This window comes from Mchenga conophoros, linkage group LG19 (genome assembly GCF_057382185.1).
Source record: "Mchenga conophoros isolate Kocher_MC1m ecotype Shallow Benthic linkage group LG19, M_conophoros_male_GT1.1, whole genome shotgun sequence".
Lineage (NCBI taxonomy): Eukaryota > Metazoa > Chordata > Actinopteri > Cichliformes > Cichlidae > Mchenga > Mchenga conophoros.
In genome coordinates, this window is record NC_140544.1 from 8,133,144 (window position 1) to 8,146,576 (window position 13,433).

At 41.7% G+C, this 13,433-nt stretch overlaps 1 protein-coding gene across 2 annotated transcripts in view; it reads right to left on the reverse strand.

Annotated features, from left to right (window-relative positions):
* The window catches only part of iars2 (isoleucyl-tRNA synthetase 2, mitochondrial), a 12,530-nt gene extending 3,245 nt beyond the window's left edge, over window positions 1–9,285 (reverse strand). Inside the window, exons 1-20 of one of the 2 annotated variants that reach the window (XM_085256796.1) lie at window positions 8,857–9,285; window positions 8,236–8,358; window positions 7,391–7,544; window positions 7,150–7,298; window positions 6,849–6,898; window positions 6,661–6,770; window positions 6,495–6,582; window positions 6,096–6,211; window positions 5,716–5,885; window positions 5,202–5,292; window positions 4,887–5,038; window positions 4,594–4,754; window positions 4,327–4,429; window positions 3,479–3,572; window positions 2,504–2,581; window positions 976–1,087; window positions 795–897; window positions 399–521; window positions 185–316; window positions 1–107 (exon numbers count right to left, since the gene is read on the reverse strand). In XM_085256796.1, the coding sequence (XP_085112922.1) occupies window positions 1–107; window positions 185–316; window positions 399–521; window positions 795–897; window positions 976–1,087; window positions 2,504–2,581; window positions 3,479–3,572; window positions 4,327–4,429; window positions 4,594–4,754; window positions 4,887–5,038; window positions 5,202–5,292; window positions 5,716–5,885; window positions 6,096–6,211; window positions 6,495–6,582; window positions 6,661–6,770; window positions 6,849–6,898; window positions 7,150–7,298; window positions 7,391–7,544; window positions 8,236–8,358; window positions 8,857–9,135 (2,495 nt within the window). In that variant the 5' untranslated portion in view covers window positions 9,136–9,285. The remainder of the gene's footprint in view (window positions 108–184; window positions 317–398; window positions 522–794; window positions 898–975; window positions 1,088–2,503; window positions 2,582–3,478; window positions 3,573–4,326; window positions 4,430–4,593; window positions 4,755–4,886; window positions 5,039–5,201; window positions 5,293–5,715; window positions 5,886–6,095; window positions 6,212–6,494; window positions 6,583–6,660; window positions 6,771–6,848; window positions 6,899–7,149; window positions 7,299–7,390; window positions 7,545–8,235; window positions 8,359–8,856) is intronic. The other variant, XM_085256795.1, reaches the window with a different exon arrangement.
* Window positions 9,286–13,433: the final 4,148 nt, after the last annotated feature.

The following is a 13,433-nucleotide window of genomic DNA, read 5'->3' on the forward strand; positions in this document are numbered from 1 at the left end:
CTGTCCTTGATGATACTGAAGTAGAAGCTGGAGAGTTCTCTGGTTATGAAGGCCTGCAGCACACGGATGACCCTGCCAGCATCAAACTCACTGTAGGCGTCCGTAACCTGCGAACAAAGAGACGTCAGCAGGGGGCACAAATGTGCTCGTTTCATTAGTTGGATGGACTACACCTTAAACACACCTTGATGCTGTACTCGCGCAGCAGGTGCAGCATGTACTGGTCGATGTAGCGCATCTGTTTGGGATCCACAGCCTGCAGTCGTGGGTCGAAGCCCTGCAGGTTTCCGAGCAGGAATTTCAGAGTGTTCCTCAGCTGGAAGGCAAACAACAGCCATGAGAGGAGGTGCAGCAGGTGAGATGAACGTGGCGAGCAGATAAACTGCACCTTAAAGTACCTTACTGATACTGTCCCGGGCTGAGCTGAGCGCAGAGGGGCCAATCTGGACATCAGAGAAGACGTTCGACTCTGCCACCCACCAGCGGAGCACGTCTGCCCCGTAGGCCGGCTCAGTGGGGCCCTGGCAAAGATGACAGGTTAGAAAGTTTCTACACAGAAATGCAAATTTATCTTCTCAGTTTCAGCTTCATTTAAAATCTTTTTTTGTGTGTTTTTTAAAGTGGCAAACAAGGAAATGGTAAAATCAAAGAATCACAATTGGAAATCTTTGATGCGTGAAGTCCTATATTTGCAGAGTGTAGCTGACACAACATGTAGATTGTAGTGAACAATTTATTTAACTTTATCTTAATTTTAAATCTAGAACAGGTTGAAACGTCTTCATCCGTTTTACCTTCCCTCCATTAATGACCACATCAGGATCCACAACGTTGCCCACCGACTTGGACATCTTCTCTCCTTTCTCACTGACTGCAAAGCCGTGGACCACAAGAGACCTGCAACAATATTCATTTTTCAGACACTTCTTTCCGTGTATCATTATCATCTGTGTGGCGAGTGGAAGGCACGCTCACTTGTAAGGTGCCTTGTTCCGGACAGCCACACTGGTGAGCAGCGATGACTGAAACCAGCCTCCAATCTGGTCCTTTCCCTCCACATAAACGTCAGCCCGAGAGTCCGACTCCGCTGCAAGAAAAAGCTGAGCTCTGAGCTAAACTGTATAAAATTTGAGTTCAGCATTTAATGATTTGCAAGCTATTTTAAGCTAACAACAATAACACATTCTTAATAAATCTTTAAAGCCTTTACAAAGTAATCTCCCATGGGTCAATGAGATGATTATGGAATTTTTTAATGACAAATACATTGTTATCTAGTATTTAGCTAGCAATTTCAACTCCTAGCAAAACTTAAGCTAATAACTTCAGACTTTATTGATAATTTTAACTACGCATTTTAAATGACTGAAGCATGTTTAGTTAACAATTTATTTGCTAATAATTTCATTTCTTTATCCCTACATTTACATAACAGCTTCTCACACTATTTCAACTGTTTATCCAGTTATGTAGCAAATGAACCTTTCAACACTCTCAGTGTCCTGAATGTTTTTGAAAGGGAGTCATAAAAGGCAGGGTGCTGAGATTCATGCTGTGCTAATCAGTTACAATCTTCCAACTGAACAACATGTTCATCAAAAGTCACAGGAGCTTGCAAAGAAAAGCGTCTGGACTTCTTTAAGTTGCTTGAAGACGTTTCACCTCTCATCCGAGAAGCTTCTTCAGTTCGAAGGTCAAATGGACAAGACTCAGCAGTCCATCTGCATCTAAAGGTCAAAGGTCACTCTTTCAAGGATGCCAATGTTCACATTTTGGACAGAGAGGACAGATGGTTTGAAAGAGGAGTGAAAGAAGCATCTATGTCCACTGTGAGCGACCATCTTTGAACAGAGCCGGTGGTTTACGACACCAACTCTCTGCCATCTATAATCCAGTTTTGAGTTCCCTCCCCAGACGCCTTAACGCCCACTCACATCCTGGGCCATCTGACCTCAGGAAATCACATGATAGGGTGGGCCCAGGTTTCACAATGAGCTCACCCGAAACTCTGGCTGATTGGGACCCACACCCAGTTTCACACCTTGGCTCAGGCGATTAGAGGATCATCAGGGGGTCCTTTTGTCCCTCTGTGGGGGGTCACTCCCACTAGGTTTATATCTGGGACTCTCCACCATTTGACCTTAGAACTGAAGAAGCTTCTCGGATGAGAGGTGAAACGTCTTCAAGCAACTTAAAGAAGTCCAGACGCTTTTCTTTCCAAGCTCCTTAGACTACAATGACCTGGATGACTGAGAACCTTCACAGACATGTTCATCAAAAGACATCACTGAGTACTGGCAGTACTGAGGCACTGCGATGGAGTAGAAGGAAGAAATGGGTTGGCTGGTAAGTGATAACACATCTTTACCAAATATCCCAAAATATTTTAAAGGTAAAAAGAGGTAAAAAGTACAAGAGAAGATGGAAAGAGACAAAAAAGAAAATAAATGACTATAATACAAAGACTAGAGTGCCTGTCCCTGTAGCTGAACGATCGAACAACCTGTAACCAGAGATTTCTGGAGCCCAGCTGGGAGCCATCTGAGATGTGACTCAGGCTCAGAGTTTTCCTCCATTTCCTCTACAAATGACAACACAATCACACAGATGATGGAAAAACTCTCATACTTCAGCAAATAAGTGTCTATTTGAATCTCCTGGAGCAAAACAAAGCTACTGCGCCATGTGGTAGTAGTTCAAAAATACCTTCAAAATGCAGACAGTTCAAAGTGAGCAGGATCCAACTCTAATATTGGTTGAATTGCTATTAAAAAACATTAACTCCACTCACACCCCTCGGCAAATTTTGACCCAAAATGTGCTGAATAATAATCCCCCACCCCATTACGCCACCTGCAGCCTGAACCATTGACATGAGGCAGGATGGACCCCTGATTTCATCAAATTCTGATCCTATCCCAGATATTTGTGTTTAACAGGTATACCTAATAAAGTGTGTAATTTCTGCTATTTCAACTTTTAACCCAGTGTTTAGTGAACGATTTCACTTCTTTATCCAAACATACTGTTTCCATACTATTACCAGTTTTAACTTTTAGTCATACTTATTAACCGGTTTTCATTTTTTCCTACTTCTGACCCTGACAGTGAGCAGGAATTTCTTCCAGTTCTAAAAACAGATAAATAAATCCAATCACCTTGTCCGGTATCTGTGATGTGCTGACGTTTGCTAATCCAGGACTCCGACTAGCCCACTCTCACTAATGATGCTTTGCAAAGCAGCTTACCTGGCATGTGGGACTACATAAAGTAGCTTCAAGTAGCTTTGTCGCTAATAAAACTAATAACAGGAGGTTTGATTAGAGGCACCTGGAAACCTTCAGTCACAGGCCTGTTCTGCTGCTCTGAGACGATCATTTTCAATGTCCTCGGAGAGGTTTTTACAAAATTAACAAAATCCATTAATACTTTTACATGATCTGCATAACAGGACAAACTGAAGAAACTTCAAATGTACCTTCGAGCACTGCTGCCCACGACGCTCCACTGTCAAACCAAATGTCCAGAACGTCTTCTCCACGAACGTAATCACTCGCTGCACCTGCTTTACTCTGAGACAAATATATATATTCACAGAAAAACTGTGATAAGTTTTACATTTACGAGAAAAACATCTCAAATATTCTCTTAGAGAAAAAAAAAAATGTCAAAAACATTGCCAAGAGTAAAGCCATGTGCCCTTGACTCCCTATGATGCCTTTAAAATCATTAATGGATATGGTTTCAGTTTTTCCTTGTCCACAGCATGTAAGAAAATGCTTTTCCCAGACTTATCAAAGTCCAGCCACCATTTGAAGTGTAGCTGGTAACTTACCGGAGTAGAGACAGAAGGGTGTAGAGCTAGAGTGGAAATTTACCCAATATTGGTTTATAGATATAGATAAGAAGCATATGCACGAATGACACCATCATCAGCACAGAGGTGTATTTTTGCTTAGATGTCCTTGCAAATGTCATTAATAAAAACGGGTCCCAACACGGAGGCCTGTTAATCCAAGAAAAATCTGATTTACGGCCCCCTGTGTGGACACACACTGGGTTTGATGCACCAGTAGGTTTGCTCCTAAGCTTGTACACTGGTTTAGAAATAGAACCCAGAAGGGCTGTTACACTGTTGCACATTTTTCCTACAGTTGTTGTAGTTTTTACAAAATGCCGTTGCCTAAAAAGTGGGACGGCAAAGTTAAAAATGCTTGAGGATGGGAAGGGATGCCTCTGGCAATGACATCAATGATGGATGACAGTGAGGACCCTGTTATCAGTAATATCTGATTGTTAGCTGTTTCCACACATTAGTTTTCGCACCTTCTTGAGCACCTCGGGAGGCAGCAGAGTCTCAATGGGAAGCTCCCACCAACAGTCGCTGCCCTTTTCTTTGAAGAGCTGTGCGATGTGGGACACAGTGTATCTGTAAAGGTCAAAGAATCACAGATGTTTGCCAGTTTGTAAATACTGTTTAAAAAAAAAAAAAAAAAAAGAAAGAACGAAAAGAGAAATTTCAAGCATACAGTAAATATGTGCACGCAGCTGTTGGTGTGTGTGTTTTATTATGAATGCGTTTGTTGGCTTTACTTGTTGATGAGAGCCTCTCCACTTTCTTTATGGTAGAAGACGGGGATGGGGACGCCCCAGCTGCGCTGCCTGGAGATGCACCAGTATGTCCGTCTGTCCAGCATGGTGAGCAGGCTGCTCCTGGCCGACTCGGGCAAAACACGCACCTTCTGCAGGGCCTCCTGCAAAATCCCACGCACATACTTCTTTAGACAAAACTGGAAATGTGAAGCACTCTCGCTCACTGGAAGAAATGAAGTGTCAGGTACAGACGAAAAAACTAATCTGGTCCAAATGATCTGAATGTCTTTTACCTTTGCTTTGTCTTTGAGTGACTCTGTGTTGATGAACCACTGTTTGCTGGGTCTGATGACTACAGGTTGCTTTGTCCTCCAGTCATACGGGTAACTATGGACGCACTGCTCCTCCTTCAGCAGAGCATTGCACTGCTTCAGCATTGAAATCACTGAGTGAAGCAAGCATCAGATACATCCATCATCAAACAAGAAACAAACTCATTTTCAAAACATTTTTTTTTTTATCTTGATTAACAATATTATTAAAAAATTATTTCTTTTTAGCAGCCTGTAGAAACCCCACGTTCTTCCCTCTTTTCCATGTTTTTATACCTTTATCATTTCCTTCTGTCATTACAGAAAGCTTCTGTAGTTCAGGTCCAGCTAATTCATTGAATGTCCCATCTTCATCCACCATACATTCCTTTGGTAGAAGAATAATGTGCACAAATACATCAGGTTTTATCATATACTGTAGCCACATTATTCATCAAACATGGTCCACACTGTTAAATAATAATCTCCTTGCATGTATATTGGCTATACTGATTAATGAAAATCCCTTTTTGTATTTTATTTGCTTTTTACAGATTTCAGCCAACTCACAAAGCTTTCAAAAGTCAAAACCTAAGAAATTATGTCTGTGTGTGTACAAAAAGAATTATTAAAAACATAAATACATTTCCAATTGGATTTTTTATATATTTCTGTATTTTCACCTTAGTTATTTCCCCAGAAATATGTTTTTTTCTGTATTTCTTCCTACTTTTGGCTCATTGGGGCCTCCATATACCCACAAGTTTTTTCTTGACTGTTGGGATTTTTAGTTTTTACACACAGAACACACCACAGGCAGTTTAAACTGCGAGGCCACACTGTAGTCCTCCATCCCATGCGCCGGTGCCGTGTGAACCAATCCAGTTCCCTTCACCATGGTCACGTGATTAGCTGGCAGCAATGGCACTTGTTTGTCAGGAATCGTGGGATGTTTGCAGATCCCACCTTCAAGCAGGGAGCCTAGGAGAGGAAAAAGATGGAGAAACAACTCTGCTCGTCTTCTCAAACTTTGGGGCAGGGTCCACTGATGGGACGCAGAAGGAAAAATAAAGAGAAGAATTTCATTTCCCCAAAATTCAACCTGGATTATTTTTGTTAAAAGCTCATTTCTACTGCAGGAAGTATCACGTCTGCACCTGGTAACGTGATGCTTCAGACACTGTGTGTTACCTGTGAAGACGCCTACAGTCTGCAGGTCTGTGCCCAGCAGTGCTGCTATGCTGGCCGTCCGCTCAGTTGCTACTAGAAACTTCTCAGAGTTGTCCGCTCTCTTCACCACAGAATACCTGCAAGCAAGACAGAAAACAACTCACTCAAAACCCCACCACGCTATCCACGTTACTGACATCATAATAATAGTGCCTGGGTTAGACAATGTTTGGTTTAAAACAAACAAACAAACAAATACACTCTATAGTTATGAAATGGAAACACATCTCTTAGGTTTAGGTAATAAAGTCATGACGACATCTTATAAACTGAAACAAATCGTTTGCTTTTTTCACGACTGTCACATTTTGCAATGAGACCAAGCTGGACGAGTCTCCAGTGTGTGGTGCTGTTCCTTACTGGGCATTTGGCATGTAGCAGACAGCCTGGTTAGCAGGAATGGTCCAAGGCTGGGTGGTCCACACCAACACGGAGACACTTTCCATCCCTGCACAGACACACACAGTCAGGAGATTTCATACCAGGTGAAAAATGACTAAAAGCTTTATCCACATGTGTGCTTCACCTTCTTGTGAAGCGATCTTTGGTGGAAGCGTGACGAGGGGGAATGTGGCATAGACGGCTCTGCTCACATGCTCGGGGTTGTACTCCAGCTCCGCCTCTGCCAGAGCTGTTCTGTAAAAGTTGCAGCAATAGATTCAAGATTAGAAGAAATTATTACAAAGATGTAATAACTGCAATAAACTGCATTACCCGGATGAAGGAGACCAGAAGACAGGCTTGTAGTCCTGGTAAATGAGCCCCTGAAGAACAAAGAGGGACAACCACATTAGACCATACACTGGAAGCTAAAGATATCTCAGTGAGTCCCATTTTGATGTTTAAATTAAATAAACGAATTCAAAAATAAATAAATAAATAAAATGTTCTCTGACTGGGGTTTGGGGGTCTGTTAATCCAGCTGACACAAAGAAAGCCTGGTCATGCTGAACCTGCTTTGTAGGTACATCACTACTGTGACACTGCCTGATGCTTAGATCAGATCATCACCCACCTTACTGTGCATCTCTTGGAAGACTTTCAGCTGAGCAGCCTCGTAGGTGCCATCAAAAGTGTAGTAGCACTGATCCCAATCAGCCATCACCCCCCAGCGCTGGAATGCAGCTTTCTGGCGGGCTATTGCTCCCTCTGCAAACTCCCGCGCTGGATGAGACAAACCAAACAGCAGCTGCATAAAATTTGAATAAAAGTCACCAGAAAAAGCCCTCTTTCTACTTCCTCCTTCTTCTTCTCACCTTTCTGTCTGATCTGCAGAGGACTAAGGCCGCTCGTCCCCAGGTCTCCCAGAGCCTTCAGCTCAATGGGGAGGCCGTGGCAGTCCCACCCTGGGATGTAGTGCACCTGCCGCCCTCTTAGCATCTCAAAACGGTTACGGATGTCCTTCAGGATCTGAATGGAATAATAATTGAGAAGCTAGTAAATATTTACAAATCATGAGGGCAGGAATAAATACGCCATTGTTCGCATCCAAAAGTTCCGTCTTATTTGTTACTTTCACTATAGGAGGAAGAGTAGGTGAAATATACTACCGGTACTTCCATGTTACTCTAACCTTCTCAGTCTCAAATTCCTTTGGAAGGTATTTCCTTTTAACTGGGCTCAGACAGAGTTCCTTTAACAGAATAAAGTTGATGTCTTTTGTTGTAAACCAATTATCAAAAAGGATTCTTACTATGCAGAGACATCCAGGAGAAACCTTGGAGTACAAAATGTTATCTTTAACAGTTGATGTTTAAAGGACTAGTATAACTTTTATAATGAACAGTGACCCAATTTTTGGATTTAAAAAGGCTAAAGGTGGGTCAGGGTTGGTTGGCAGATAGTGTTAGCCCTGCAACAGGTAGGTGATCTGTCCAGGGTGTGACAGCTGGGGTAGGCCCCAGCTCAACTACAATGCTGAATTGGATAAGTGAAAGAAAATGAATGGATGGATGTGACCTTATGTACAAAGATGCTTTTGTTTTCCTCGTAAAATGCACTCATTATTATACACGTGTTTTGTGGTATAACATTATATTTGCAAACCAATTTTCATTGGAGGAGGACTTGATGATAGAAAGCTGAAAGGTTTCACTTTTACCTTATTGAGAGCGTGTCCAACATGAGGGTCTCCATTAGCATACGGAGGTCCATCATGAAGGCAGAACTTATTCTTGGCCTTCCTCTCCCGCTGCCATGAGTACAAATCTGCAAAACCACACTCCTGCAAAAAACAAAAATTAATATCTATTAAATCTTGAGTGAGCTTTTCCAATATGTATGAAGGCATGATATAAGTATTTTATCACGTGTGACCAGGCTTAGTAATCCCATTCCTGTAACTTTTACTCGTGTGTTAATTTATAATTTTCTCAAGTCAAAATTGTTTTATTTTCTTCTTTTACTTCCTTTGTAAAATTTCTTATACTGTCTTGTGCTAATCACGTTACAGTAATCCCTTTAATATTTCATGAATAGCACTTTAAACTGCCTTGTCGTTGCAATGATCTGCATGTTTCAGCTCAAAATTGAAATCAGGACTAGTTAAAAGTAACAATGATATAGCTGTCAGCCTGAACAGTCATGCCGAATTAAAGACTAAATGCTAAACAAAAGTATAAACTATTCGTCTGTTGTACTTTATCGAAACCACTTAGTAAGCGACATAAAAAAAAAATAGAATTTAACAATTTTTGAATGAGATTTCGTTAGCCTGCTGTACCTGTTGTATTTGGAGTTCTCGGTCCAGAAGCTTCTGTCCGGTCAGTTTCATCGGGAACTCGGTCTTGGGCAAAAGCACTGAATCCCGGTACAGTGCGTTACCGGAGCCGTTCTCTGCGGGCTGACCATTAACTTCACCCGAACCGGTACCGTGACAGCGGCGGCTGGAGGTGCAAGACCGAGCGCCGTGCAGGAGGAGACCGCCTCCCCGCTGTGACCTCCGTGCCCATCGCACTAGCGTCTGGCTCCCCGCCGAACTCCGGCACAGCAGCCGCAGCATGGACAGACGAATAGCTCTGCGGCCGAGCTGCTAACTCGCAAAAACAGACAGCTTTGTTGTTTCTGCGTGAAGTTTCCGTGTTGTTTTAGTCCGCCCTTCTGTATTAGCGTGCTCTGTTTCCTTCGGAAGAAATACAGGAGAGGACAGCTACGGAAACCCAGCGGGGTCATGGGTGAAGCTTTCGCATTTGTGACAGCGAGATGCCGCCGTGGGCGCTGTTTATTTTGAACCATGACAGCAGAAAGAAAGACATTGCTATAAATTATTACGCGTAAATTACTTTTCATGTATATAGAATATGGAGTGGTGCTCATCACTTATGCCTCACTGGGGTTCAAATCTTGATATTTAGGCCCCTTAAAGACCTTATAGTAACTTTTTACTCCAACAAAGCACTTTGCTCTCAGACTGCTGGTTTACTTGTGGTTAGGGTTGCCAACCGTCCCTTAAAATACGGAATCGTCCCGTATTTCGAAACACAAGTACACGTCCCGTATTGAGCTAATAAGGGACGCACTTTGTCCCGTAATACAGTGAGAATCAAAAGTAGTCTATAAATGTTTATGGAATTAACGCTTTGTTTGAAAACATAATTCCCAGCCCCTCTCCTGCTTTGTGACCAATGAGCTGACAGCACACTTACGAGTATGACAATTCAGATTACCACTCATCTCATTGGTCGAGGAAAGGTCGCTTACGGAGAAAATCCCGGAAGACAACAAATGACCACAACAAGAAGCATGGCCAACAGGGAAACAAACGCAGACACTGCGGTGCAAGTCTCGGACGACAGTAAACCTAAAGCTGGGCAGACACTGTGCAATTTTTTTCAGTCACGTTATTCAGCTCCTGCTCAAACTGCACGATTGACTCGCAGTTGGTAGGTCACGATGCAGGTCTCACACTATACCGCCCGATGCTCTGATGCGACCTGAGTGCGCACACTGTGCGTCCATAAAATGAAGGTTATAACAGAAAATCTGTCGCGCTCTCTCTCTCTCCGTCTTACACTCACACAGACACACACACCACCACCATCAACTTTGCTAAATTGCTAATGAAAAACATTGATCGGGCAGCTGTGACTGAGCAGCAGTGTAAATCCAACTATTTTCACGGTTGTTGTGGTCGTGATAATTTTGTGAGGCCACATCGAAAAGGCTCGGATGAGCTTTCCAAAGTTCTACAAGTTGTGCCTCCGTCGCTTGTGTCCAGATCACACGCTGCACAGCCGTGCTGCTCCATCTTTTACACCAACGTTTACGTGTTTGCGCGCGAGCAGTGTGAGCGGCTGTGGTGAGACCCTCACGAGCGATTGATGATCGGGAGCTGGTCGTGAGGTGTTAATCACTTCTCGTTACCCCACGTATACTACACGATGCACGATGAAGGCCAAAATCGGCTCAAAATGGGCCTAAAACTGCACGGTGTAAGCCCAGCATTAGAGCAGCAATGTTTGTTCCCCTCAGAGAAAGGGAAGAATGGGAAAAGGAAAACACCTGGCTGGAAAAAGTTAATATGGGCATGTGCAGTGAATATCAGCGCTATGTGGCCAGAAGTGTGATAATATAATTTATTTTGTGTAATAAACAACTGCAAGAATAGATGATTACAACAAATAGATGACTAATACATAAAAGTAATACATAGATGAATAATGATGATGAGTTATGATGCGTAATCATGGGAGCAAGTGGGTTTACAAACAGGAGCAGCTGATTAGCATTAGAAAAGCTGAAATAATACCTCAACTGAAGCCAATTGTACTAAATGCACTAAATGTGCACTGTTACAAGAATGTTTTTCTTTCTATTGTTTTCTATTATTTTAAGTTAAGCAGGACAGAGTTCTTTTAAAGAAAGATTTACTTATATTCTCAAAAGTTAAGCATGACAGGCTTCTGTTTAAGAAGGAGACCTGTTTTATCGTGTTAATGTTGTCATTTTGAGCTAAAAATAAATGGCTAAATGATCATTTGTTTCACATGTGTTCATATCACAAAGAATATGCATCTACTTAAATCAAATTCAAGTCAAATGGTTAAAAAAATAATTTCACACACAAAAAAAGAGCTAGAAAATTCACCACACTGGGAAGGGTGAAGACAACTGGGTCGCCCGGCCCTGGCCACGAGGTGTCCCTTATTTATTTTTCAGGGAGTTGGCAACCCTAGTTGTGGTTCATAGCATATTTAGACGTAGAATGGGAGGCAGAGGCAGAGATCATGGGGGACTCCCATGATCCATTGAGTGTTTCCACAGCAGTCTTTGTGTTTTCCTTCCCACTGTCACAAAAGTGCTTGTTTATAGGGGTAATCTGATTGTTGTTTTTTCTTTGTTTGTTTTTTCGTATTTTGTAGGGTACTTACATTAAAGCTTGAGGCAACTGTTGGTGTGATTTAGTGCTATATAAATTGAATTGAATTGAATTGAATTGAATTCAGTCTGGGGCTTTTCTGTGTTGAGTTTGCATGTTCTCCCCATGTCTGGTTCTCTTGTGGTAATCCAGCTTCCTCCCACAGTGCAAAGACATATAGTTAAAGGGGTTAGGTTCATTGGTGATTCTAAGATTGATTATAGGTGTAAATGTCAATGGTCGTCTGTTTCTCTGGGCGAGAAACAGACGACCAGAAGTTAGTCATTGTGAAAAACTGGCGACCCGTCCGGAGTGTACTCTGTCTCTCGTCCTATGACAGCTGGAATAGGCTCCGGATAGATCTATCTGTTTATAGATAGATAGATGTAATTATAATTTGTGTGTCGTATTCACCTTTTCCAGTTGAGTTTAGTACTATGATTAAAAAATAGTCTGTTTTCTGTTACATAAAATGTCTTTTTTAGAGGGTGGCCTCTCAGCAAATCCACTGCTGAACCAAGGCGTTTTAACTCCTCTTTCAAAAGCTACACTTCCTTTACGCCAGCTTTCTATTGATTGACTCCCCCTTGCAAACAGAATGTTTGAACATCAGGCTAGATGACTGGGATGACTATTTTAGTGCTGTTTCCTCTCACAGGAGCTTTGATTATTGCAGTATTATATATTTATGTACATGAGAGAAAACAAGGAAACACAACAAAAGTCCCCCTTTAAAAGGAACCAAGCAGAAACTGACCTTTACAATGTACCTTGTGTGCGCTTGTGTGACATGATGAGTGAAGTGTTTTTCATGCAAGAATACAAAAGTTCTCAGACTTGCGGTCCTCGGATTTGCTCATTCAAAAATTCAAGTAGAATTTGGGAAAACTTTACCTACAAACCTAAAGAACCTAAAGTAATTATGAAACTGGGAATCTCTTCAAAATAAATTATAATAAACATACATGACCATAATGACTCCAGAAACAGGAAAGTTACTTTTTGTCAGAATTACGATTCAGCCTCAGTGACAGTCTGCATACTGTATTACTCCCTGATGTTACTGTCAGGGCCTTAGAAACTTGTTTTCGTCAAACTGGCTTCTTTTTTTGCTTATGTTTCACAGTGAGACTATAACCTGGCAGGACTCAATGCATCATCAACAGCTTGACTGGCAAATGAACTGAATGTGCAAAACACAGAGTGTTGCCTGTTGCCTTTTCTAAAGCGTGCCTTAGCTACAGCACATAGAAGAGATTTAAACAGCTCTGAAGTACAAAGCATTTATGTTGGAGCTCTGCACGACCTGCTGGTGCCAACTGGCTGTGATTTCTTGGGCCACATGAGGTTTGTTCTACCAGATTAAATTCAATAAGTGATACAATTATGACACATAACTTAAAGATTCAGAATGAGAAGGAAAAACTTCCTTTTACTGCAGTACAAGCAAGTTTTTCTTTCTCATTCTGAATCTCCACGGGTGCTGAACACACTGAACCTTTTAATAATCTGGTTAATAATTGGCTCAAATAATAATCTTGTGTTTATGTTTCATCTTTACACAATGTAATCCCCACATATGAAATGGTATAACCTCTAAATAATGTGTGAGGGATAAATTAGAGTCTGGAAGTGAGACAAAAAAAATTGGTTCTTGTCATTCATCTTCAAACGGAATTTAATTTGACCTGCAAAGATAGAAATGGGGAGCCTGGAGAGCCTTGTTTTAATCACTCTATTGATAAAGCTTTACTGAGCTATTTCATCTAACGCTCTCCACTCAAAGAGAGAACACTGTAAAATCACGATCAATGCATCAAAGACCACATAGAAAACAGGGAATAGTTCAGTATTAGTATGGCAGCTATATCTCTAATTTATTAAATATGCATTAAGTAACTTTGCTATTCATTTGTTTTTATTTCTTATCCGGTTTACTATAA